Source organism: Ictalurus furcatus, chromosome 11 (genome assembly GCF_023375685.1).
Source record: "Ictalurus furcatus strain D&B chromosome 11, Billie_1.0, whole genome shotgun sequence".
Classification (NCBI taxonomy): Eukaryota; Metazoa; Chordata; class Actinopteri; order Siluriformes; family Ictaluridae; genus Ictalurus; species Ictalurus furcatus.
In genome coordinates this window covers 13,675,423-13,703,353 of record NC_071265.1, presented here as the reverse complement: position 1 = coordinate 13,703,353, position 27,931 = coordinate 13,675,423, and the positions used below count along the sequence as shown (strand labels likewise).

The 27,931-nt window shown below is 36.1% G+C and overlaps 1 protein-coding gene across 1 annotated transcript in view; it reads left to right on the top strand.

Annotated features, from left to right (window-relative positions):
- The window catches only part of LOC128614649 (serine/threonine-protein kinase 4-like), a 41,509-nt gene extending 14,012 nt beyond the window's left edge, over positions 1-27,497 (top strand). Inside the window, exons 4-11 of the mRNA XM_053636167.1 lie at positions 3,898-4,012; positions 5,259-5,423; positions 5,618-5,785; positions 6,223-6,360; positions 16,362-16,490; positions 16,781-16,973; positions 20,276-20,403; positions 25,429-27,497. Of these exons, the coding sequence (XP_053492142.1) occupies positions 3,898-4,012; positions 5,259-5,423; positions 5,618-5,785; positions 6,223-6,360; positions 16,362-16,490; positions 16,781-16,973; positions 20,276-20,403; positions 25,429-25,587 (1,195 nt within the window). The 3' untranslated portion in view covers positions 25,588-27,497. The remainder of the gene's footprint in view (positions 1-3,897; positions 4,013-5,258; positions 5,424-5,617; positions 5,786-6,222; positions 6,361-16,361; positions 16,491-16,780; positions 16,974-20,275; positions 20,404-25,428) is intronic.
- Positions 27,498-27,931: the final 434 nt, after the last annotated feature.

The window sequence follows — 27,931 nt, the reverse complement described above, 5'->3', positions numbered from 1 at the left end:
ATGGCTGTCAACATGATGTAAAGGAAAATGTGATTCATCAGACCAGGCCACCTTCTTCCATTGTTTCATGGTCCAGTTTTGATGCTCACATGCCTATTGCACATGCTTTTCACGATGGACAGGGGTCAGCATGGGCACTCTTGACTGGTCTTCAGCATACAGTGCCTTGCAAAAGTATTCACCCCCTTGGCATTTTCCTATTTTGTTTCATTACAACTTGTAATTTAAATGGATTTTATTTGGATTTTATGTAATGGACATGCACAAAATAGTCCAAATTGGTGAACTGAAAAACAAACAAACTTGTTTTAAAAATTTTTAAATGGAAAAGTGGTGCATTCATATGTATTCACCCCCTTTGCTATGAAGCCCCTAAATAAGATCTGATGCAGCCACTTACCTTCAGAAGTCACATAGTTAGTTAATAAATTCCACCTGTGTGCAATCTGAGTGTCACATGATCTCAGTATGTATACAGTTGTTCTGAAAAGCCCTGAGAGTCTGCAACACCACTGAGCAAGGGACACCACCAAGTTTGTGGCACCAAGAAGACCAAGGAGCTCTCCAAACAGGTCAGGGACAAAGTTGTGGAGAAGTACAGATCAGGGTTGGGTTATAAAAAAAAAAATCTGAAACTTTGATCATCCCACAGAGCACCATTAAATCCATTTAAAAAAAATGGAAAGAATATGGCATCAAAACAAACCTGCCAAGAGAGGGCCGCCCAGCAAAATTCATGGACCACGCAAGGAGGGCATTAATCAGACAGGCAACAAAGATAACCCTGAAGGAGCTGCAAAGCTCCACAGCGAAGATTGGAGTATCTATCCATAGGACTGCTTTAAGCTGTACACTCCACAGAGCTGGGCAGAAAAAAGAAAACAAATAACACGTTTGCTGTTTGCCAAAAGGCATGTGGGAGACACCCCAAACATATGGAAGAAGGTACTCTGGTCAGATGAGGCTAAAATTTAGCTTTGTGGCCATCAAGGAAAACGCTTTGTCTGGCGCAAAACCCAAAACCTCTCATCACCCCGAGAACACCATCCCCACAGTGAAGCATGGTGGTGGCAGCATCATGCTGTGGGGATGTTTTTCATTGGCAGGGTCTGGAAAACTGATCAGAATTGAAGGAAAGATGGATGGTGCTAAATACAGGGAAATTCTTGAGGGGAAACCTGTTTCAATCTGACTGGGAGGGAGATTCACCTTCCAGCAGGACAATGACCCTAAGCATATACTGCTAAAGCAACACTCGAGTGGTTTAAGTGGAATTAAATTAAATTAAATTTAAATTAGAATGGCCTAGTCAAAGCCCAGACCTCAATCCAGTTGAGAGTCTGTGGTATGACTTAAAGATTGCTGTACACCAGCAGAACCCATCCAACTTGAAGGAGCTGGAGCAGTTTTGCCTTGAAGAATGGGCAAAAATCCTAGTGGCTAGATGTGCGAAGCCTACAGAGACGTATGGGGTGGGGGTGGGGGGGATGAATACTTTTGCAAGGCACTGTACGTGGCAAGCTGCTATGCACTGTGTGTTCTGACACCTTTCTTGTGCCTTGGGCACTCATGACCCTGTCGCCTATTCACTAGTTGTCCTTCCTTGGACCACTTTTGGTAGGTACTAACCACTGCATACCGGGAACACCCCAGAAGACCTCATAATTTGGCTCTTGTCAAAGTCAACTCCTTACCCTGCCCATATTCTTGCTTCCAACACATCAACTTCGAGAACTGACTGTTCATTTGCTGCCTAATATCCCACCCCTTGACAGATGTCATTGTAACGAGATAGTGTTATTCACACACACACACACACATACACACATATATGTTATAAGGTGCTTCTCCTGAAAAGCTGTCTTTGGTCTGCGCCAAACATGTCTGCTGTTACTGTGGCCAAATAACTCTATCTTGTAGGGGCATACTTGTTCAATGTGAGTGATGTTTTTGGGGTTTTTTTTGTTTTGTTTTTTGTTAATTTAAATTGTGAAAATTACTACAACATGTCAATTGTATGTGTCATTTGATAGTGTATCAACTTTAATAATAGGCAGCGTTTTCAAAGAGGATCAAATGCTTGCTTGTCCAAATATTAAGAAAAAAAACAAACAATTTCCATAGGGCATACTTCTTTTTTCATGACACACACAGTGGTGTTTGAAAGTTTGTGAACCCTTTAGAATTTTCTATATATGTGCATAAAAATGACCTAAAGCATCAGATTTTCATGCTTAAGTCCTAAAAGTAGACAAAGCAAACCCAATTAAACAAATGAGACAAAATATTATACTTGATCATTTATTTATTAAGGAAAATAATCCAGTATTACATATCTGTGAGTGGCAAAAGTATGTGAACCTCTAGTAGTAGCAGTAAATTTAAAGGTGAAATTATAGTCAGGTGTTTTCCAATTAATGGGATGATGATCAATTGAGAGTGAGCACCCTTTTTTATTTAAAGAACAGGGATCTAGTAGAGTCTGATGTTCACAACACATGCTTCTGGAAGTGTATTATTTCATGAACAAAGGAGATTTCTGAGGACCTCAGGGAAAAAAAGTTGTTGATGCTAATCAAGCTAGAAAAGGTTATAAAACCATCTCTAAAGAGTTTGAACTCCACCAATCCCCAGTCAGACAGATTGTGTACAAATTGAGGAAATTCAATACCATGTTACCCTCCCCAGGAGTGGTCCACCAACAAAGATCCTAAATAATAGTCTGCGATAATAGTAATCGTAATAGATCGTAAATAATAGTCTATCTTCTGAGCATCTAAAGGCCTCTACCACATTGGTTAATGTTCATGAGTCCACCATCAGAAGAACCAATGGCAAGTTTGCAAGCTGAAAGATTTCCTGATCTCCAAAAAACATTGCTGCCCTTCTGCACTCTACTAACAATCTGGTTTTGCTAAAAGCCAGACGGATATTAGGAAAACGTTTTGACGTATGAGACCAAAATAGAATTTTTGGTTTACATGAGGAGTGTTATGTTTGGAGAAAGGACAACATTGCATTCCAGCATAAGAACATTATCCCATCTTTGAAACATGGTGCCGTTAGTGTCATGATTTGGGCCTGTTTTGCTGCATCTGGGCCAGGACGATTTGACATCATTGATAGAACAATGAATTCTAAAAGAAAATGTCAGGACATCTGTCTGTGATCTAAATTGCAAGAGAAAGTGGTTAATGCGGCAAGTCAACGACCCTAAGCACACAACGACCCTTCTGTTCTACCAAAAAATGGTTAAAGGAGAATAAAGTTAATGTTTCGGAATGGCCAATTCAAAGTCCTGACCTTAATCCAATAGAAATGGGACCTGAAGCAAGTAGTTCATGTGAAGAAACCCAACAACATCCCAGAGTTGAAGCTGTTCTGTAGTGAGGAATGGGCTAAAATGTGCAAGTTGAAGTGCAGGACTGATCAGCAGTTACCGGAAATGTTTACATTTATTCATTTACATTTATTCACTTAGCAGACGCTTTTATCCAAAGCGACTAACAAATGAGAAAAATGCAAGCAAAGTTGCAGTTATTAAGAAGATAACACTCACCATATACAAACTCCTCGTTGCATTTCAGGTTTTCTTCATTCATTTTTTCTTATATAATTTATATAGTGTAGTTTAATTTATCGTTCCCTTGATATTTTTCCACATTTTAATTAGACCTCTCTAAAATGCAGCCTTGAATCATCTTTGTCTACTTTTAGGCCTTTCTGAAAATTTTATCTTGTTTTAGGTCATACGTGTGTGTGTGTGTGTGTGTGTGTGTGTGTGTGTGTGTATATATATATATATATGTGTATGTATGTATGTATGTATGTGTGTGTGTGTGTGTGTGTGTGTGTGTGAGATTTTCAAGATTGTTGTTTTGTACTCTTTTGCCCTAGTCCCCATGTGGTGAGATACTATGGCAGTTACTTTAAAAACAGCGATCTCTGGATTGTCATGGAGTACTGTGGGGCTGGCTCTGTGTCTGACATCATCAGACTACGCAACAAAACAGTGAGTGAAATCCCTCCATCAAAGTCTTGCAGTGTGGAAATTGTTGAGAAACAATCAATTGGACTCATCTGTTGTTCATTGTTTTTCATATGAGAAAAAATAAACAGTTCAAATAATAGCCAACTTATTTTCTTTGAGAAATTCATGGGGGAAAAAAAGTTATTTTTTTTCCATTACATTGATTCTACTAAATATCTCATTATAAATTAGGGCTGGGTAAAAAAATATCGATTCTCCGATTTTAATTGATCTTCAATTTAGCGAAACTATATCTATTCTTAATGCATGTGCTTTACTTGAAAGGATGTGAGTGTTATCTGTCGTTTGCCTCTTGTCCTGAAGATGTCCCCGTCGTTCATGTTTTGAATTTTGAAAACTGTTTACATGTTTCAAGTTGTTAATGAATTTCACTGTTGCACATTTACAATGTTTTAAAAGTAAAAAGTAATTAACCATAATTGTGTGGACCCTATTGTTAAAGTAAATGTGCATTTCAGTAATATAGCTAAGTAAGAGGGTTTCAGTTACCAGCATTTATAAAATATTTATCTGTATATGAATGAGGTGTTACTCATCTGTGCGTATTCATATTCTTATTCATCTGTACATACATTGAGATGTTCATAGTGTATATATTACCATTATTATTGCTACTCTTATTCTTATTTTTCTATTCCTATATATATATATATAGGGTGTGTGTGTGTAATTTTTATATATATATATATATATATATATATATATATATATATATATATATATATATATATATATATATATATATATATATAAAATTACACACACATTTTTTATATATATATATATGTCTGTGTGTGTGTTTTATTTACATATATATATATATATATATATATATATATATATATATATATATATAATATGTGTATGTATTTTATACATTTTTCTATTCCTATTTAATGTGTATTCTGTTGTGTGTAATGGAGCTGCTGTAACGAGGGCATTTCCCCAGTGTGGTATCAATAAAGTTTATCAATTTCTTCAAAGTTTATAAATTGAAAACTAATCAATATTGAATCGAAACGATATAAATAAGAATCAAATTGAATCGCCAGATTGGTTGCAATACCCAGCCCTATTATAAGTAGTCCTTATTAGCTGTACACCTCCGGGAGTATGTGCCCTTTTTATGTAGTCTTAAAAAAAAAAAGTGTAGTAAGGTAATGTCCATAAAATCTGGCATAATGTTCCACGTTTGTGTGTGTAACAGTTAACAGAAGATGAAATAGCTGCCATTGTGCAGTCCACTCTTAAGGGACTAGAATACCTGCACTTCATGAGGAAGATCCACAGAGACATCAAGGCCGGAAACATCCTGCTGAACTCTGAGGGACAGGCCAAACTTGCCGATTTTGGGGTTGCTGGACAGCTTACTGTGAGGGCAAACAGTGTTTAATTTACATTCAGCTTGCATGTCAAGATTTTGAGAAATAGCATTGGACCAGTATGTGCAGCACTACAATGCAAGATTTAGTAGGAAAAAGATACTGTATATGAAGTAATAGTACATTTGTATAATTGCTGTGAAATAAATAAAATTTCATTTACCTTCTGCATTTTTCTTATTAGGACACAATGGCAAAACGCAACACAGTGATTGGAACGCCATTTTGGATGGCTCCAGAAGTCATTCAGGAAATTGGCTATAACTGTGTAGCAGATATCTGGTCTCTGGGCATCACTGCTATAGAGATGGCCGAAGGGAAGCCACCATATGCAGACATACACCCTATGAGGGTAAAACCTTGACATTGTAAAATTACAATATAATTTAATTTGTTTACAGAATAAATTCAATGATTAGAACACCTGGTTGTAGTATTGTATGTATATTTTAAAGTTTCGATCATTTTGATCATTCAAAATGGATCATTCATAGGACTGGCATATATTTACCCAAAAGAGCAGTAAAGTCGTTTTGTATAAATCACAGAAAATTCACTGCCTCACCTTCAAATGTGTTGTCTGTGTTTTTTTTTGTTTTTTTTTTAAGTTATGACATTTTAAATTATTTAATCAGCTGTTTAGTAGTAAATATGTCTCATACGCATACGCTATTTTTATTATTAGCTACATTGTAAGACCTCCAGAGTAACATTGTTTAATAACAATTTAAAATGCGGATCGTATTCATTTTTAATTGCTTATGTATATGTGGGTTGTTGTTGAAACAGGCAATATTCATGATTCCAACAAATCCCCCACCAACATTTCGGAACCCTGACCAATGGTCAGAAACTTTTAAGGATTTTGTGTCGCAATGCCTGATAAAGAATCCTGAGAACAGAGCGACAGCCACACAACTATTACAGGTATATTGGTTTTCTTCTCTCTGTTTTTATCTGTCTCCCTCAACTACTGTGTTTGCCAGTTGTTCTTTAACAACTGATACTGATGTTATAATTATTGGAGTAACTATTTCTGCATGTACTTACTTATCAAGACAGAATTTATCATTTATTTTATTTTACAACATGAAATCATAACTCATTTTTCAGTTTTTACAGATTTTAATAAATATTTAAATATATTTAAAACTTCAAAAAAAAAATTTATACACTAAATAAATCATAGAACCTCCCCTCCCCCCTAAACTGTTATTTTGCTGCCAATTTGTGAGCACCCTGTATATTGGGATGTGATATGATATATATTTATTTTTATTTTATTTTTTTGTCATATTGCCTACCATTACTAGCCAAGGGAGATTACTGTTGTCTTTGTTGGTGATGGTTGCATGAGCTAACTGTTAATGTAACACAATTCTTTTACAGTTGGAGATTACTAGCTAGCAACCACACTTGTGGGCTAATTAATCCCTCTGTCCCAATTTGCCTACTTATATTAAAAGTATGTACTCTTTTTGTGAAGGAAAAAGTACATACTTTTGAGTGTGTGCAAGTACTGGGACATACTAACATTTCATGTAACGGAAGAGAACATTGTTGCCTGGAAGATAACACTCACCGTAAACAAACTCCTCATAGCATTTCAGCTTTTTTTCATTAATTATTCCTTATATAAGTTATACTGTATATTTTAATTTTTCATTCCCTTGATTTATTTTTCCATATTTCCTTTACACTTCTCTAAAATACTTCCTTGAATTCAGTGAAGCAAACCATCACAAAACTAGTTGTGGGCAATATTAGCTGAGAAAATGTCCATGGATCCACACTTTGAAAATCTACCAGAAATAGTAGACCATCCGGTACCTTTGGGATACTTATTTCAACATACTACAATTTGGGACATACTAATTCTAATCTCAGATACTAATTAGTATGTATAGTATGCCAGCTGGGACGTAGGGAATCTTTAAGCATTTATGAGAAGGAAGAATGTTTTTGTAGCTTCATCTTTTTCTCTCTTAGAAGTTAACCTGGTTTCTACTTTGTAACAGCCGACCCCAACCGTCCCATCCCTACCTTCTCTTCCTGTCAGTCTGTCTGCCTGCCTGCCTGTCTGTCTGTCTGTCTCTTGCCTCCCCTTGAACCTTGATTTCTCGGAACAGATTAATAATTAAAATGCAGTTTTAATGAGATAAAATGTAGTTGCACTCATCAGTACTCCTTGGCACAGTGCCACTTACAGTGGCCTACAAAAATATTCAACTCCCTTAAAAGTTTTCAGTCATTAAAAATGACACACAGCCAGTATTTTGAATTCAAACCAATATGCTCTTAAAATTCATTATCTGTCAGCGCGCATATCCCCAGCCAATTTGAGAGTTAGAATGCTTTTGCAAAGAAGAATTGTAAAATATTGCCAAGTCAAGATGTGCCAAACTGATTGACTCTTACCAAAAAAGATTGAATGTTGTGATAAAATCGAAATGTGCTTCAGATAAGTATTAGTTTAGGGGTGTGCACACTAGGGATGTCACGAGAACTGATACTTCGGTACCAAGTCGGTACTAACATTCTTAAAATGTGACTGTACTTGTTTTTCTGCAGTAGCGTAGGTATCGTTGGTAATGAAGGTACAGAGGTTGCAATTCTTCCGGAACTGATGGGGGCAGCAAATACACACCAATGTTTTAGTTGGTCCACAAGTGGTAAAGAAGAAGAATGCCTACAAGCACACGGGAAAAACTACAGAAGATGGCGAAGTTTAGCTCTGCCCCGACTTGTTGAGCGGAAAGGTGGTAAGAGTTAAATATGGAAATACTTCACATTCAAGGCGGCTGACAACAAACACATAATTGATGCTGTGAAGCCAGTGTGCAACCGATGCTATCGTTCATTTCAAACAAAACGAGGAAAAACCTCAAATTTGGCGAAGCACCTGAAAGACAGGCCCTATATTATGTTTGTTTGAGGCAGCTGGCATTGTGGCCGTGAAACCAGCTAATGTTATGCTCCATGTAATGTTGGCGATAACCATTTATTTGTTAACGATACTAACACATTGCAATGTTATAAACTCCTAATGGGCCACCATGCATCGCCATTCAGCCCGTGTCCTGTCAGCTAAATGTAGCCTAATGTCACTAATAATTATTCACATGTTCATGCTTTTAATAAATCTTTTTGGCCTGCCACCATATTGGTGAATTGGTGAATACTGGTAACATGAGAGAGAGGGGGAGGATATTTTAGTTATCATACACTGTCTGACAATGACAATGATAAATGCGCGCGCAGACGCAGACACACACATACCTTGCATTCAGAGTATAAGGTATGTGTGTGTCTGCGTCTGCGCGCGCATTTATCATTGTCATTGTCAGACAGTGTATGATAACTAAAATATCCTCCCCCTCTCTCTCATGTTACCAGTATTAGCCAAAGGAGGATGTCCTCCAGGAGACTTTTTAATTTAATTTTATTATTATTATTTTTTTTTATACCACACTGTGGTATCGACTTTGGTATCGAGTATCATGTACTTTTGGTGATATTGGTACCGACTACTAGATTTTTGGTATCGTGACATCTCTAGTGCACACACGCAACCAGAATATTATTTTTGTTTTTCACTTTAATTAATAGGTTAAAATTTCACAATAAAGGTGAAAAAGGTTCTGGCATGATTTATCTTGGTTTAAATTTATTTTATTTTTTTTTACATCATAAAAACCTGTCATTTTAACAGGGGTGTGTAGAACTTTTATATCCACTGTAGGGTTGCACGGTATATCGGTACTGTGGTAGTATCACATACTAAAGCTTTAAAAATACCGTTGATCCCATTGTATTTGTTAGACGGTAGTACCGTAAGTAATATTGTATTTGTGGCAGTTAATACTATTTTCACTAAAACTACACATCCCGCTGCTTTTGCAGAATACACAAAGGTTAGTGACTCCTCATCTAACATAAATTCTTTACCTTAATCTTTGGTACCAAGCGTGCTAATGTGTAACCACTGTGTAAATACTAAAATTAGCCATGTTTGCTAGTAAGCTAGCTAATTGGTTATGCCACCCGCTGTGTGTAAATACTACAATCAGGGTTCATACAAGGTGCTTGACTTTGGCTTTTTGAAATGCAGAAAAGTACTGGAAAACCTTGAAAATAGCCATTTTTAGCCATTTTTTAACTAGTGGTGCTTAAAGGGTCATGAAACCTCCCTCTTTCAGCTCAAGTCTACCTCTCAATGTTTTTGAAATATGCAGCTTGAATGGGTGTGGATGGCTGTGCGAAGGGGGGGGGGGGGTTGGGGGTGGGCGTGGCAGGGAAAGGCAGGAGAGTAAGAGGGGGCAAGCCTTCAGAACACTAAAAAAAAAATGAAGGTAGATAGTGACAAAGTTTGCAGATGAAGCAGCGAACTTCTGTCCTCCTGAATACCCAGGGTGAAATGGAGACACAACAGATAGCATTGCAGGTCCTCTGCCCTATCTATTTAAACCATTAGCCCCTGGCGTGACCATGGAGGAAAACATAAAATAAACTGTTGTCATGAATAATTAAAAGACAGCATCTTCCCGTAGGATAGGAACACGCAGGCTCATTAATAATTATGAGACCCCGACACGTCATCGAAGTACTATAGTACATTGCCAGCCTGTGACGTGACAGGACGAGATTTTAAACCATGAAGATGAAAATAGCAAGAAAAAGCTAAAAATTAACCAGTTTTCTCCTACAATTAAAAGTAAGTAATGCTAAGATTGTCTTTTATGATGTGTGATAAGAACACCTCTGTTACAATCTCAGAAAATGTCATTTAGCATTTCATGACGCTTTAAAAAGTGCTTGAATTATCAAAAGTCAGTAAATATGAAATCGCTAATTAACTATAACATGTTTATTTTTGATAAAACACTAATACATTCCTTTCACTCAAAATACGACTCCCCGCTGCAGCACCTCCCCCTCCTCCCGATATTCACTCACTCATTTTGACAGAGACAGCTCCAGTATACTTCTCAAGGTGCATTCATACATGCAGCAATTTTATCTTGTATTTTTCTCATTTGTAAGTCGCTTTGGATAAAAGCGTCTGCTAAGTGAATAAATGTAAGTCACCAGTCGCTTTATATGAAGTCAAAAGTAGGTGTTCCTACTACTGGTTGCCATAGTAACATGGGTGGCACAATTAGCATTCCAATTTTGATGATAACCCAGTTTTCTTGCTGTTAAAATGAAACATTCTTTGGGGAGAGCGATCTTGTATAAAATTCAGCAGTGTATGTATGCATCATATCCTACGAGATGAAGGAGAAGTGGTGTGTGCTCTTTGCCAAGCGCCAGCTAACTGGCACTTGCACTTTTGCTGCAGATAGATGGCTGCCATCTATCTGCAGCAAAAGTGCAAGTGCCAGTTAGCTTAGCTTAGTTTACGGCACATTTAAAGCAAAATAATTATAATGAAATGCACTCACTTTTTGTTGCAATTGAGCAAAATACTAGTATAGCATCACCATCAGGGTGTCATTCACTATATGTTCGTTGGTGACCGGGAGCCGGACCGCACCGTTGTCAGACCATGAATTATGCAATTCATAGACTTATGAAATAAGTCTTTCACATTGATGTTGGGTGACTTTATGCCACTCTTGTTGCAAAAATTCAAGCAGCTCTGCTTTGTTTGATGGTTTGTTACCATCCATCTTCCTCTTGATCACATTCCAGAGGTTATCAATGGTGTTCAGGTCTGGAGATTGGGCTGGTCATGACAGCGTCTTGATCTGGTGGTCCCCAGGGCTCTACGGTAACAATTTCTTTTAGGAGCACTTGTGTTCCTAATTACAAAAATTTAGGAGCACAGTCAAAAAATTTTGGAGCACGGTTGAAGTTTAGGGTTTGTTTTGTTTGTTTGTTTGTTTGTTTGTTTGTTTTAGAGATGGTAAGGTTAATGTGCCACAATATAACACACAAGTAGGCATGAGAAAACTTGAGCTTGTCAATTATGACAGAATTTAGGAACATAGTGTGAGCCATGACAAATTAATTTACCTTCTGATAAACTAAATTTAATATTTTCAGTTAATTTTACAGACTGTATGTAAAAAAAACAACCGTTAACCTGTTCCACCTTGTAAACAAATACAATAAACCTCAATGTTCAGTGTTCGAAGTCTGCTCCTCTTAAATATTTAAAGCTACAGTATTAGACATTTCCCTCTATCATGGTTCTGGGCTGGAGTCAGTTCTGGAACCGCTCTGTGTATATTGTGTATATATCTGAATAATCTCATATAGGATGTGATTGGGTGAGTTCATTTATCAGTCAGATGCAAAGCACCGATCCAGATACCAATTTTTTTTTAAGATTTAATCAGGAGGTCTGTCACAACAGTTAAATGTAAGCTCTCTGCTCAAGGTCATATACTGTTGGTTAATTGATAAATAAACAAGCAAAAATATTCATTTTTAAATATCTTAAACAATATAAAGTCCAAATTAAAAGTAGACTAACACAAAAATTATCCATATTTGGAAAAAGGCTAATAGCCTTCTAAGGAAATAGCTTACTAAGCTTAATGTCAAATTGATATTAAATGTAACCCATAGTAATTAAACATCATTTCATTTCTTATTTTATTTATATTTTATGAAATTGTTATATCTGTTTTTTATATTAAATGATTTATTTATAACTAAGCATAGTTTCTGTCTTTACATTTTATTAGTTTTTATTTTTGTTCGTTTATCAGTTGTTCCTTTTAGATCTGTTCCCCCAGTACATTGTTGCCATGTCTGCTGATAATTTTGTGTATTTTGGGGGTTTAAATCAGAACATGGAAACTGGAGTTGATTTTTCTGGTGATATGACAACCCTGAGTTTAAATGAAGTGAATGCTCACTCTATTAGAGATGGTGAAGAGTGTGAAGGAGAGCGGCAGTGTACTGTATGTTTATAGACTGAACAGTTGCTACTCTTGATTATGATTGGTGAGGAATTATTTAATAAAAAATTTGAATTAAACCAACCTTGTAGCGTTAGCATTATTATTAATTTACTCGCTGTGGCTACACAAGCAGGTCACAGTCACAAGTTCACGTCATTTGGGGTAATAAATAAAAGATGGTGGTTTGTGAGATCGGCAAGTTGAAGCAAATGATGTACAGTGTTACTTTTTTCATCATAATGGCTTCTCTGCAGTATTTCCACACTTGTTCGGTTGACTGAGGAGATGAAAAGCAGTGTGAAAGTAACTGTTGCGCGGTGTAGATGCATTTTGGACTTCCTGTAATTTTTATTCCGATTGTATTATACAACTCCGAACAGGTCACTCGCACCGGTGCGAATAAATATTTATTCACAGTCGCACAAAGTACTTTTCAGTCGCAAATGCGAGTGAAATGGTTGCACTGTAGAGCCCTGGTCCTCCATCCACACCTTGATTGACCTGGCTGTGTGGCATAAAGCATTGTCCTGCTGGAAAAAACAATCCTCAGAGCCGGGGAACATTGTCAGAGCAGAAGGAAGAGAGTTTTCATCCAGTACAACCTTATACGTGGCTTGATTCATGCATCCTTCACAAAGACAAATCTGCCCGATTTCAGCCTTGCTGAGGCACCCCCAGATCATCATCAATCCTCCACCAAATGTCACAGTGGGTGCGAGACACTGGCTTGTATGCCTCTCCAAGTCTCTGTCTAACCATTAGAAGACCTGTGTAGGGCACAGCTGAAAATTGGACTTCTCAGAGAAGATGACCTTATTCCAGTCCTCTATGGTCCAATGCTTATGGTCTTTTGCAAACCTCAGTCCTGCTCTTCTTTGCTTTTCATTGATGAAGGGCTTGTTTTCTAGCTTTGCACAACTTCAGACCTGCCCCTAGGAGCCTGTTTCGAACTGTCCTTGCCGTGCACTTCTCCCTAGCTGCCGTTTGCCATTCTTTTTGTAGGTCACTTGAGGTCATCCTACGGTTGTTAAGTGACATTTGAATGAGTTGGCAGTCATCCCGGTCAGTGGAGAGTCGTTTTCGCCCTTTGTCGGTTGTAGCTTTGTTGTCCCCAATGTCTGCTGCTTGACGTTGTTCTTAAGAACTGCCATCTTTGAAATTTTAAGGATATAAGCAACCCGACGCTCGCCATATCCCTCTGCCAGTAAAGCCAGAATTGAACCCTTCTTTTCTTCACTCAAAACTTTCCTTTTCAACTCTCTTGGCATGGTCAGTAGTTATTTTTTATTCCAATTACTTTTTAGCTACTACTAGTACTGTCTTTGCCATCCAACTGGCCCTATTGCAAGTGCATAGTGATGACCACAACAGTGGTTTTTATACTTTTCCTTGTTAAATAAGATTTGGTTCAGGTGATCACCTAATCAGTAACTCATTCAGTATAATGAGATGTGCCTGTTTTGGAATTTAACAGACACTGGAATGGCTGCTGTACTTGTAGAGATGCTGATTTAAAAAAAAATGTGTATATGTATATATGTGTGTGTGAACAATATAATAGTATAGTATAGTACTATAGTGCAGCTCATCCTCATGAACTGCACCAGATTTGCCAGTTCTTGCTGTGAGATGTTACCCCACTTTTCCACCAAGGCATTTACAATTTCTTGATCACGTCTGGCGGGGACACACGGTTACATGTAATTTTCCACTGCAAAGACAATCAGCTGTCCTTCCTGTCTACCTGTAGCACTGTCTTAGGTGTCTTACATTACACACACTGCAGTTTATTGCTCTGGCTACATCTGCAGTCCTCATGTCTCCCTGCAGCAGGACTATGGCATTTTCACGCAGGTGAGCAGGAACCCTGGGCATCTTTCTTCTGGTGTTTTTCAGAGTCGGTAGAAAGGTCTCTTTAGTGTCATTGTAAAATGTCATTGTAACCGTGACCTTAATTGCCTACTCCCTGTAAACTGTTCGTGTTTTAAGGACTGTTCGACAGGTGCATGTGCAATAATTGTTTATGGTTTGCATGAAAAACATTGTTCAAGCCCTTTCCAATAAAGATCTGTAAAGCATATTTGGATTTTACAAAATTATCTTTAAAATACAGTCTCCTGAAAAAGGGACATTTTTTTTTGCTGAGTACACACACACACAAAATATGTGCATGTATTTATTCTTACATTTCTGTGTCTTATATGACAATTAGGTGAGTTGGTCTTGCTTACCATTGGTTCATCATAGATTGAAGTGTGTGCTCGATTACTCTTCACTTGTTTAGGAGGGACATCAGGTCGTAGCTCTCGTGTAAACTATGGCGGTCGCTTCACAAATAGCTAGAGAGTTGCGCAACTTAGCAAATGAAGTGGATAAACACCCATCAAATGACTTATATTTAGAATATTTAGAGTAGAGATGCTTACTGACGTTTTAGGAGAGCTGTACACCCATATGAATGTCGAAGTGCAGCCTGAATTGTTAGGCTCTCTACAAAATATTTCCCTGCATATTCAAAATCTGTGCGAGTCAGAGGGTACTATGATGGGAGGTCCCATAAGTACTATTGAAACTTATCTCTCACTGGGTCAAACGGCTGGAAACTTTGCAAAGTTTTTTGTTTTATGTGAAAGAACTATTCAGCTCCTAGTAGCTTTATAGCCTTTTTAGCTTTCAAATGTATTAATGTTCAGTTTTGTCTGTATTGTTTGGTTAATAATGAGTTTGTGATTTATTCTCTTAGACCTGATGCTTATACGTTGAGCTCTCAACCAGTGATGCACTAGAGCTATGCAGGGACCTCCTCCTTCATTTCCATATTTGGAAAAGTAAAAAAAATAAATGTATAAATATGGAAATAAATACATGCAGGAATAAATAAATATAAAAGCAAATGAATGCATACATAAATATAAAAAATAAATGGAAAAATTTATAAAAGAATAAATAAATAATTTTAAAGAATAAATGTAAATTAAAAAATAGAGAAAATAATAAATGAAGGAAAAAAGTAATACAAAAATAAATTTAGGATTAATTTTTATTAAAATGTATTATATTTCTTTTATCAAGTCATCGATTCCTTTATTTATTTTGCTATTATATATATATATATATATATATATATATATATATATATATATATATATATATATATATATATATATATATATATATTTAATTTCTGCAGGTTTGGTTCTCCATATGGATGTGTGCATTTTAATTAAGTAAATTCAAGTAGCTTTTTTTCAGTATGTGAACTTGTGTTCACTTTAAACCAGTATTTTTCAATAGTGAAACCTTAAATCTAAGAAAAGAACAAAAGTTTCCAGTGGCAAAAAAAAAATGCAATTCATTCAATGCTACTTTGAGGAAGGACATTCATATTTACACATGAACTGACATACTACACTGAGAGAAAAAGAAGGAAAAAAGCTTGTTAAATCCACGCTCTCACCTGAGATGAGGGTCGAATCCCGGTTGCTGACGTTCTGCAACAACCACACTACTGCTGCACTATTCTAGCACACACATTTTAACAATGTTTATTTAAATACTATAGTTATAGTACCTGGCCTATGTGAATTGATCAAGCTTACTTTGCATAATTCAATCTTGTAATTAGAAACTTGTTTAAATTACGTTTACCACAAGTAATGCAATCATGTTTTGATGAGAAACGTAATATTTATGTGAACCATTTTTTTTTTTAATCAAGCTACAGTATGTTGTTCCATGTGCCACTTGGTGGATAAACAAAATTCTAAGAAGCATACCTGCAGGGTTTTGCGTGTTCACACATGACCGTGTTCACACATGAAAAAATGTGAAAAAAACGCACATTCTTAAAGGCCACATCTGCGTGCTGCACATGTGTGTATGTATGTGTGTGTATATGTGTGTGTGTGTGTGTGTGTGTGTGTGTGTGTATATATAGAGAGAGAGAGAGAGAGAGAATTTATATATATAAATATAATATATATAATTTTTATTTATTATTTTATTTTTCTTTAGCACACATTTATAAAGAGTGCCAAGTCCAACAGCATCTTGAGGGCACTAATCACAGAGGCTATGGAGATCAAACTTAAGAAGCAGGAAACTCAGCAGAGAGAGCAGGATGCAGAGGATGAAGAAAACTCGGTACTTAAAATGTCTGTTAAAAGTTGTTTAAAGTTTGGCTTTTTCCAAAATAAGTTGTTTGTGTCTGCAGCCTGATATTCCCAAGATTCCCCCAGTCACTAATGCCTACTAAAAGCTATTAGTAATAGCTGTTATTACTATAATAACTTAATGCAATGTTAATTGAAAAAAGAATTATAAAAATCCAGTGTATGCATATTTCTTCTATTAAGTTTGATTTATGCTTTGAAATGAGCAGGTGCAGTTGTATATTTTTAAGTTTTACTGTTGTTTCCATTTGGGCCAATCAGGATGAAGATGAAGTTGATCAGGGTACAATGGTGAGGGCCAGCACATCAGATCTGGGAACTGTCCGTGCAGCTGGGTCACTCAGAAGTTCACTGGGAACCATGATTGAGCACAATGATAGCACCTTGGATTCTCAGCTTGGTACCATGGTCATAAACTCAGAGGATGAGCAGGAGGATGCAGGCACCATGAAACGTGAGTCAACATATACAGCTCTCCCTCATGTTCCACCTCTGTGATCACGTTAAGGACATATAGAATAGTTATGCCGTTAATGTTGCTTCACCCATATAAATAATGGTGTCATAAAAGGATTTTTTCTAGGTATATGGTAGCCTATTGGTTAATACTGTGTGTGCAGACACAACGGCAATGTTAGTGACATTGTTCACGTACTTACCTGTGCAGCTTATATATATCGGGGAGATTAAAAGCAACATCCACTAGAAGTCAAGTCTGAGCCAAAACATCGATGTCCAGCAGGTTTGTATTTCGACCAGTAAAATGTTTATCAATTCATGCTGACTATTTTGGGACACATTTCTGTAGCAGCATGGAGATTAATCCACAGGGTGGAGAATGACACAGCACAACACACAGAAATGTTCTATGTACTTTGTAAAAGCATTTTACAATTTCACTTTTCCAATTCAGATAATTTAATACTTATCATTATCATTTAGTGGCATCCTCTATGTTGCCTGCACTTTAATTCCTGTGGGCCGTCTCGTGCTCTTACGGCTTGCTTTCTCCAGTTTCAGTACAGACACCTCACCATCTGCAAAATGATCTCAATCAATCAGCCCAGGGGAGTAAACCTCCAATCCCCCTCTCCTTCTAATGGAAAAATATTGGATTAGTAAAGATCTGTACCAGTTGCCTAACCTCTCACATGGAAGAATGCATAGTTTAGATCAGCATTTATATAGAAAATAACGCATTTAGATCTAATCCTGATCTAATCTACAGCAGATTACTTTTCTTTAAGCACTTTATCTTAGTCTCCCAGGTTTGCATTAGAGATTAATTCACTGTTTTTGTACCTTGGACAATAGAAAAATGCTCAAGATGCTAGTTAACAATATAGTGTACTGAAAGTTGTATTTAACATTTGCAAATTATATTTCAATGTTTAGGGCTGCGCTATTGCAAAAAAAAAATCTTTCTTGTCTTTAAAATAGTTTTTTTTTTTTTTTTTTTTTTTAGTTTTTAAATGAAAAAAAATTATGCGGTTTATTTCAGACATTTATTTTGGAAAATGTAGATGTGCAAAAATAGTAACAGCACCATCTGTAGCAAATAATAGAAATAGTAAATAGTAAAAATAGCAGTGATTCTTTTAAGTATCCTCTATTTAGAAGATATTGTTTGCAATATTTGCTATAGCTGGTGCTGTTATTATATTTGCCCAAGGTAATTACCCCTTCTTTCTCAACAGAGTAAATGGGTGTCATGTCTTTCGCAACATGAAATGCCACAGCATCAATAATTTCTTTCCCCCAGTGGCTCTTCTTGTCGTATGGAACAACACTAGAAAATGTTTCAGTTAATGCTGAGTACGACTCAACGTTGCAACTTCCCAACCTCTAACCAGAAAAAGTCTTGAAATCTTTACTCGTCAACTTCGGGTAGTTTTCTAAGGAACTACCAGTTCCTTCCAAGTTTACGGAGTGACATCGAATCTATATGGCTGCGCTCCACGTCAGAAATAAACAAAGTAGTAGTTCTTATCTTTAAATGTGTTACACTGTTCATACAAAAGTATTTGCTTTAGCACAATCAACATACAGACATATTCAGTTGTTAAATCTACAACACTAACTATACAGTTCACTTTTTGATTAGCAAAATATACTCGCTCATTGTAGTTATCTGGCCAAATTTTTGCCAACAAAAGACGAACACCACCCACTCCCCCACCCCCCTCCATCTGTCGGATGTGCCGAGGTGGAAAATGGAAATTTTTTTACACAACAGTTGACTGTCATTTTTCAGTAAGAACATTTTTATAATCGATTTCTTTAATTATGATTGTTGCTGTGTAAAGGTTGTAGTTTTGAATTGGGTTTTTAATGCTTATTGATGGAAATCAACAACTGTTTAATTTAGACTTTTAATTAGACTAATTAAACTAAACTAAATTAGACTTTTAATTTAGACTAATAATTTAGACTTTTTGACATTATATTCTAATCTCCTGTTCATTCCATTAATTATTCATATGTTTGTGTATTAGCTTTGGGCTTTGTGAAAATTTGGGCTGAAAGCAAATCGGTTTGATTTATGAATCATTGGTGATTCAATTCACAGATTCAGACTTCTTAAGAAATAGTATAATGCATTATGTTAAAGTGATAATAATGCTTTAAAAGTATTTTTTCCTCTATAATTTCTCAGATATATTTGTTTTACTGTAGTCATTCTCCATGAGAGTATATTCTTCAGCTCCCCTTTGCCAGTCCTTTGACGTTAGCTTTGTTACTTTTGCCACTTGTTTTTCTAAAAAATGCTTGTGACCTAGCTGTGAATTATTCCAATTAAATTATTTCAAGACATAATTAAAACATAATCTCTCAATAAAACAAAGGATGTAATCAGGAAAGTGCAGTGGGTGTCTAGCAGCCTTCACTTTTACAAAGGGTTATAGCTGAGGATGCATTTTCTCCAAATGAAAAAAAGGAATATTGTGATGGGACTAATGTAGCATAATTGCACTGTACTGTCCTCATTCTCATGAAAAAATAATTTAATGGAGGTATGCTTATTTATTATGTATGCTAATTAATTCTGTTAGTATGCTAATTAATGCTGTTAAGCACCTGCCATGTCTAATCCATCCTGTGATTTTTCATTCCTGGCCATCAGAGAATAATGATGCATCATGCACCAATAGCTTGTCAAAAAAGATTTCCTTAAACAAGTTTTTTTGTTAGGAAATTTGGATTCATTCGATTTTTAGCATTTAAAATATTTTTTGCTAGTGTGAATGATGCATTATCATTTTTTTTCTCATATGACTTATACACGAACATCAGAGGAATTCTAATCGCATCAAGAAAATTAATTAATCTTTACATCTCCATTGCACATGCAAGAAAATTCATGTTAGCATGGTGTCAGCTTTCTGGTTACGTATGCATATTCTGTATGCCTGTGTAGAAGAGCAGAGGTAAGACAATAAGGTGATAACTGAATAATTGAACAGCATAAATAAATGATAAGGTGAAGATCTTCACTTGGTGGGCTGCTTGGGGTTCTGCTGCACCATCAAAAGAAAACAAAAAAGTGAATAGTTTGTGCTACTACATTTTATACAAATAATTGAATAGCATGCACTTTTATTTGCATCAAAACTATTGAGCTCTTTGTTCAACAGTTCTGCACAAACTTAATGAGGATGAAAACAATTCTTGCTTAACACAGCAAGTTCAATGTTTAACACAGATTAAAATACTATCCCTGTGCTCTGTCTTTTTTTTTTTTTTTTTAAATTAAAGATCATCAGGAAACAATGCAGCCAGCTAAGCCATCATTCCTACAGTATTTTGAACAGAAAGAGAAGGAGGACAACAAAAACAGTGACAACGACAGTCACAAACTGCCTCCAGAAGGGGACATGGAAGTGGTAAGCACTGGTCATTGAGTTGTTGACTTAACTTGCAATTCAAAACAGTGACATTAATAATTCAGTTGAAATTAAAGTGTCAGAACTTGTGACCTTAAAAGCCACTTGGTTTGTGGCTTTTCAGATGCTGTTTTATTTTTCCAACCTTACTTTTCACACCTTCTTTGTGTTGAATTATAGACTGATTCTCATCAGCATTTGTTAAGTATAGAGTGTAAGAGTCGCATTTCTGAATCGATAGCTTCTAGTAGATAGTGTCACAAAAAATCAGACTCTCTAAATAAAAAAAATAAATTTTACCTGCAGGATTCCGAGTGCACATGCATTTCACTTGCTCAAGTCGAACAAACTATAAGGCATGGAAAAAAGAAATAAAGACCATTTTAAAGGCAACTGTCCATATACAGTTGATATAAAAGGTCTACACACCCCTGTTAAATGGCAGATTTTTGTCATGTAAAAAATTTAAACGAATAAAAAAATTAGCTAAATCATGTCAGAACCTTTTCACTTTATTGTGAAATTGCAACATATATAAATATCAACTGACAAACACCCAGAAACTTCCAATACCCAACTTGCATAAGTGTGCACACCCTTTTATAATTTGGAATGTGGAAGTGTTCAGAAGCAACCAATCACATTCAAACTCATGTTAAATATTAATTAGTATACACCTGCCATCAATTAAATGCTGTACAGCTTCTTGGTAACATCCAACTGGAAAAGCCATGTGCCATAAAGAGCTTACAAAGCAGGCACAGGATATCACTGTTGAACAATAGCAATCAGGAAAGGGTTAAAAAAAAAAAAAAATTCCAAGGCATTGGATATAACATGGATTACTGTAAAGACAATAATCAACAAGTGGAGAAAATATGACAAACTAAGGACAGGACGTCCCTCTAAAATTGATGAGAAGATCAGGAGAAAACTGGTCACGTAGGCTGCCAAGAGGTCTACAGCAACATTAAAAGAATTGCAGCAATTTCTGACAAGTACTGGTTGTTGTGACAAGTACATGTGACAACAATCTCCTGAATTCTTCATAGCTATGGGGTAGGGTGGCAAGACGGAACCTTTTTTAACCAAAATATAAATAAATAATACTTTGAATCTCCCAAAACCATGTGGAATAATATGTTATGGTATGATGAGACCAAAGTTGGTCTCTTTTGGCCATAATACCAAAAGATATGTTTGGCACAAAAGAGCACAGCACATCACCCAAATAACACCATCCACTGGGGAAGCATGGTGGTGGAAGTGTCATACTTTGAGGCTGTTTGTTTGTTCATCTGGAACTGGATCTTTAATCAGGGTGGAGGGAATAATGAATAGCTCCAAATACCAGTCAATTTTGGCACAAAACCTTAAGGCTTCTGCTAAAAGATGAAAAGGAATTTCACCTTTCAGCATGACAACGACCCAAAGCAAGCCTCTAGATCAACAAAGGGATGGCTTCACCAAAACAAATTCAAGGTTTTGGAATGGCCCTTCCAGAGTCCAGACCTAAATCCAATTTTTAAAAAAAATATGTGGGGTGATCTGAAGAGGGCTGTGCACAGAAGATGCCCAGCCAGGTGGATGGATTTAGAATGCTTTTGCAAGGAAGAATGTCAAAATATTGCTAAGTCAGGATGTGCCAAACTGATATGGACTCTTACCCAAAAAGACTGAATGTTGGGATTAAAATCTATAGGTGCTTCAACTGGGTATTAGTTTAGGGTTGTGCACACTTATGCAACCATTTTATTATAAATTTTTTAATTAATAGGTTAAAATTTTACAATAAAGTTCGAAAACTTTCTGATTTATTTTGATAAATTTTTTTTAGATTACAAAAAACCTGCCATTTTAACAGGGGTGTGTTGACTTTATAGCCACTGTACTGAAGACTAAAGACATTGGAGACAGATTGCTATTGTTGTTTGACCAAACGATGCAAACATTTCTGTATCAGTTTTTTCCCTTTATTTGTGTATTCCTTCTTTTTTGTTCACTTGCAAGCAATACAGTGCTTTACTACATTGTTAACTATTTTTTTTTTTACTCATCTTAAAAGTCCAGGTGATTGCGTCAGACCTGATCCAGCTCCTCCTACCTTTGGAGGGGGGACAGGGTGTGAGGGGAGTGTTTGTTAGACATTTTGATATTGATAGTTCTCCTGGAATTTTAAAACATTCTGAAGAATTTGTTAACTGCTAATCAACACCTCCATAAATGTTTTACATTTTATAACACAAATTCAGAACTTGTGTAATGGTCTACCAATTATTAAGTGTATTAAGCCACAGGGCTTAGTGGTCATTCCATCAAAAGACAAATTTTAGGTCACATTCAATGCTACACTCGAGTGAACATTTGTGAGGTACCAACAGTGAACAAAGAAACTGATATTCAGATAAATATTATACTTTATTTGTAAGGCCAGCAGTGGCTTACCTTTGATACCACTCTCTTAATGTCTTGAGGAAGCAAATGTGAAAACTCTATCCTGCACATTGTTTCCAAATGCACTGCTACAGCTGTTAGAAAAACAAACCACACAGAACAGTGTTTTGAGAAGTCTGTTGGCTTTGACTCCTTTAACTGAACTCCTTTCCTTATTAGAATGAAATGCTCCACAGCACCATTTTTCCCCTTTGTCCATTCAGTATGACAATCCTTCAGTCTCAGGCACGGTCACTGAGATGACTCTTTTCTTAGAATGGAGATGGTCTTGTTATTTTTATCTTATTGATTGTGCAATATATAGTTACAGGATGCCCGTAAAGGGCACTAAAGAAGTCATCTGGGAGTCAGCAGGAATGTCTTTGTGCTGGAAATGCATTTTACCTTTCCTTTTTATTTGCTACTAAAAAGCTATGGTTTTACTCTATATATAAAGTCACAACATAATTGGCTGATACACCAGACCTCAACAATAACATTTGTGGGATAATATGCTGTAAAAAAAAAAAAATAATAAAAATAAAAAAAAGACTTGAAATAGAACTCTCATCATTTTATTAACATTATAATCTTTATTGGTTGAGAAATCAGTTCAATAATTGTTTCCTTACTACACTAGTATTTTTTTTTTGCCCCCTTTTCATGTTCTTTTGTGCTACTAATATGTTTTTTTTTTTTAAGGTTCACATTAATGCTGCAGCCTCTAGAGAGAGACTAAAAAAACACTATCAATTTTAAAATGAAAAATATGACATTATTTTACTTTCCCAGTATTATATGATGTTCAGTATGTAGTGATCACATGTTTTCAGACATCTCTGTGCGATATGGGCTGCATGCACTTTACATATACCATCAACACAAGGAATATGTTAGCACACAGTTGGAAATCTACAGGTACCTTGGTAGTTTTCCAAAATATCTCTGGTGTAGCTGAGGCAATACAGATGTACAGTATACTCAGTATTCCTACTATTTCTGATTGGGCTGTGGTGAGTGATATGGCTTTCAATTAATATTTGTAATCTTTTTTTTGCAATAAATATATTCTATAACAATATGTAACAAATGCTTCAATGAGAGGTGATACATATTGTGTAGTGTAGCCAACTGTAACAGGTGACTGACTGAGTAATTTCATTCCAGTGCTTGCTTTTTCTTTGGTCTGCATGTTGCAAACACTCCAGGTCTGCTTATATGAGTTGGCTTGGTTTACTGTTTTAATATTGACTGACACATTTATTGAAGTCTGACCTAGTGCAGGCTTTTCTGAAAGTATTTGGAAGTTGGTTATGTTGTTTGGCCAGCATCTTTGACCTGTCGAGTTGCAAAGTGGGGCCTTCATGTATCGGACTTTGTCCAGCACATCCCACAGATGCTCGATCAGAGTGAGATCTGGGAAATTTGGAGGCCAAGTCAACACCTTGAACTCTTTGTCATATTCCTAAGACCTGCTGTTTTGGAGATGCTCTGGCCCAGTCATCTAACCATCACATATTGGTCCTTGTCAAAGTCGCTCAGATCCTTATGCTTGCCCATTTTTCCTGCTTCTGTCACATCAGCTTTGAGAACTGTATTTATCTGCTGCCTAACATAAATATATAATATTTAAGGCCAAGTTACAGAAAAGGTTAATTAGATGTGAATTAAGTGAGATGAAAAGTAAATGGCTTGACATGAAAAGGGAGGGGAAAAAAACAAACCTACTGTACCCAGGTGGTTGTTGACACCAAGCACAACACACAGAGAAACTGCACTGTTTGTGTCGTTTAAAAAAAAAAAAAAAAAAAAAAAAAAAAAACTGTAGTTGAAGTGTCTCGGTGACTCGACCAGAAATCCCTTGTGTCCTTCCTGATGCCATGTGCAAAGAGCAGGAAGGCATGTGTCCACATGAAGCTAATCATCTGTAGTACACTAGTGAGTTTTTGGCACACTGCAGCTTGAGACTACATTGGTCACTTACAGCTCTAATAATCTTGCTCTAATAATGTGTTGCACAGCATTAAAAGAAGATGCCACAGTGTTTCTATAAGCTTAATTATATTTGTGTCTAATTTAAAATACAGAAGCTATTTAAACTTGGCAGCATAATCAGTATATAAAAGCACAGTAACTCATCACAATTTATGATTTGTAGCTGAGGTTTATGTTTGTTAGTATTCATAGGTGTAAATTTGCACACACTGAGGAGCATGAATAGGATACAAACGTATTTCCAAAATTACTGAATTTGCGTCAATACTGAAACAATATTTAATGTTCAATTACATGTCGACCTCAGAATAGAAAATCATAATCAGCATGAAGGTGTTTGTTGCTTTGTTGATCATCATTGCAAGTCTAACGACCAAGGGAAAGTAAGGAATCAGTAGGACTAAATACCTTCTTTTTCCATATTGCTGTGAAAAAGAGCAGTGTCTATATATTCTGAAGGAGGACTGGATTAAAATAACTCCTTATAGAAATGTTGAAGTTTCATTCCCATATTCTGCCCATTGTATTACGATAGATTGGGAGATGAACACTAGCACTTTAATTTAAATTATAATCTCCCTGTACCCATTTTTCCAGATACGTTCCTTAAGTGTAGAGGAGCTAAGAAGACGCCTGGCATCTCTGGACCCTCAGATGGAGCAGGAGATTGAGGAGATCCACCAGCGCTACCAGGCCAAACGCCAGCCCATTCTTGATGCCATTGAGGCTAAAAAGCGACGCCAGCAGAACTTCTGAACCAGCTGAAGAAACTCTTGATGATCCCTCAACAATGTTTTACAGTCAGTTACCTATAAAGGTACCTGTGCCAGTCCCAGCTACACTTTGGGTTTTGTTATTTGTTTGTTTTTATTTAAAATTCTCTTTGCATTTGTTGTTTTATTATTTTTAAAATCTGTTGCTGTATCTACACCTCTGTTGGTACTTGATTGGTGTTACTGTCGGCTCAAAAAGCAGGGAACAATATTTTGTCATACACTGTTTGACTTACTGCACTTTTTTTTTAAGATTTCTATTACGTTGGCATAAGTGTTGTATGTTTTTTGTTTTTGTTTTTTGTTTAAAATAGCTGTAAGTAGCACAGTTCACAAAATCTAGTAGTCATAAAACAAGCTAATAATTAGATTGGATATTCTTATTAATAGGATTTTCTAAAGAAGGCAACTAAGAAAAGGTCTATAGAGATTTTTTTTACCCAATATAAGAAGAATGCAAACCATACAGCTTCTAGCTGATACGCAAATGCTATAGGTTTAAATGCAAGTCTTTTTAAACACCATCTCTATCACATCTGCTGTACTGTCAAATTTTAGCTCAGTATAGGCACACCCATGAATGATTGTACAAGGTCAAAATCTAAACTGACATGGTAAAACTGGAAGTGTGTGCTTTTATTCAAGGGACCTAGAAGAAGACCTATAATCTAGAGTTGAGGATTGAACTGCTTTACTATCCACAGCTCAATGTTTACATTCCAGTTGGACATATTCTCCATGCAGTAGCAGAACATGTTAACAGTGACTGGTCGCTTAGGCATAGATACAGAGTTCTGTTCAGTAAGCAACGCTTCATGCTACTTTGCAAAGATTTTATAGTTCCCTTTTAACTATTTGTAACACAGCCACAAATTGCTTGCTAGCTGTGCTACTCAAAGCATTTGGAAGGATCTGCTGAGAGGCAAGTGATGAGAGCAGTCACAACCACCTTGATACTATTACATTCAATTCCATGGTAAAATTTTTGATAACCAGATGTCCTTTAAAGCACAAAAAGCTCAGTTTCTCCTGATCATGACTTTAGTTTAAGCAGCTGTAATGTTTGAAAACACATGTCAATGAACATATTCTATATCTTGCACTCTGTAAGCTCCCTGCAAGGGCATGAGAGGAAAACTTGAGTACCCCCTTCTATTTTGGTCATGTCTGTTAGGATATCATATTTGATATAATATACTAATTTAAAAAAAAAAAAAAACACCTAAGAGCTGCATACTTACATTTTTCCTTTAATGGTTAATGTCAGATCAGGCATAGATGAAGTTGAGGTGCTAAAATTTGCAATGTGGCTAAAATAGCCAATTTTATAATATAGTTTATTTTTAAACATTGAAAGATTTTGGAAGCTGTGAGGTCCTGGTATTGTTGTAGCTGGAGTGTAACATTTCCCTGCAAATTTGACTCAGGTTTAATTGTCTCAAGCTATATTTGTATGGCAATCCATAGCTACTGTGAAATACTTGTATATTTTATATATACACCACCCCCCCCATTATTTTTGGAGTTTGTTACAATCTGTAATTAAATGATAAACCTTTACAGTAGTAAGGCATGTTGTTTCTTCTTTCTTTTTTAAATGCGCAATGTGAATACAGAACCAATGTCAGTACACGTCATCTGTCCTAACACTGGTAATGAACAAGGATTTTGTCCGTGCCTTAAGTTATGCAACTTCTATTTGCAAGTGTTTAAAATTTGGAATTGTCAGTTTGTTTTATGTGTGAATAATAAACTGGATTCATTATAATTGTTTTATCTTGTTTGATCTTTGAACATAGCTTTCTTTTGTATGAATGAAGTGGAGAAAATGCTGTCTTCTAAAATTGTCCCCAAATTGCATGAATGAACACTGAGATCTCTATTGCATTAGCTAGAACAATATTGTGATATGTTGCATCATCTTTGGTTAAAACCCTAGAGGCAGCATCTGTTGGTAAATTGCACACAGATAAACAAAACAAAAACTGAAAGCAAAAGAAGTTAAATGCTATTTTTAAATGAGTTGCTTGCTTGCTTCTAAGATTTTGCTTCCAAGATGCATAGTTAAGAAATGTTTAATGAAATATTTGGATGCAATTATAACACAAATTCTGTAACTGTGGTTCTGTAAACCTCAGATAACTACCAGGAGCTTAAGACTGCATCAACTTGTGGTCAGACATGACCACTGAGTTAACTCCACTGGGAGGGGTGATGTTAACCTTGTAAAATTTGGAGAAAGCAACTAATTAAAGTAGTTTGGGGAACCACGCTCTTGCCAAATCCTACACAGAGTGGGACAGGGAATCCTGTCCCAATGGGGTTTA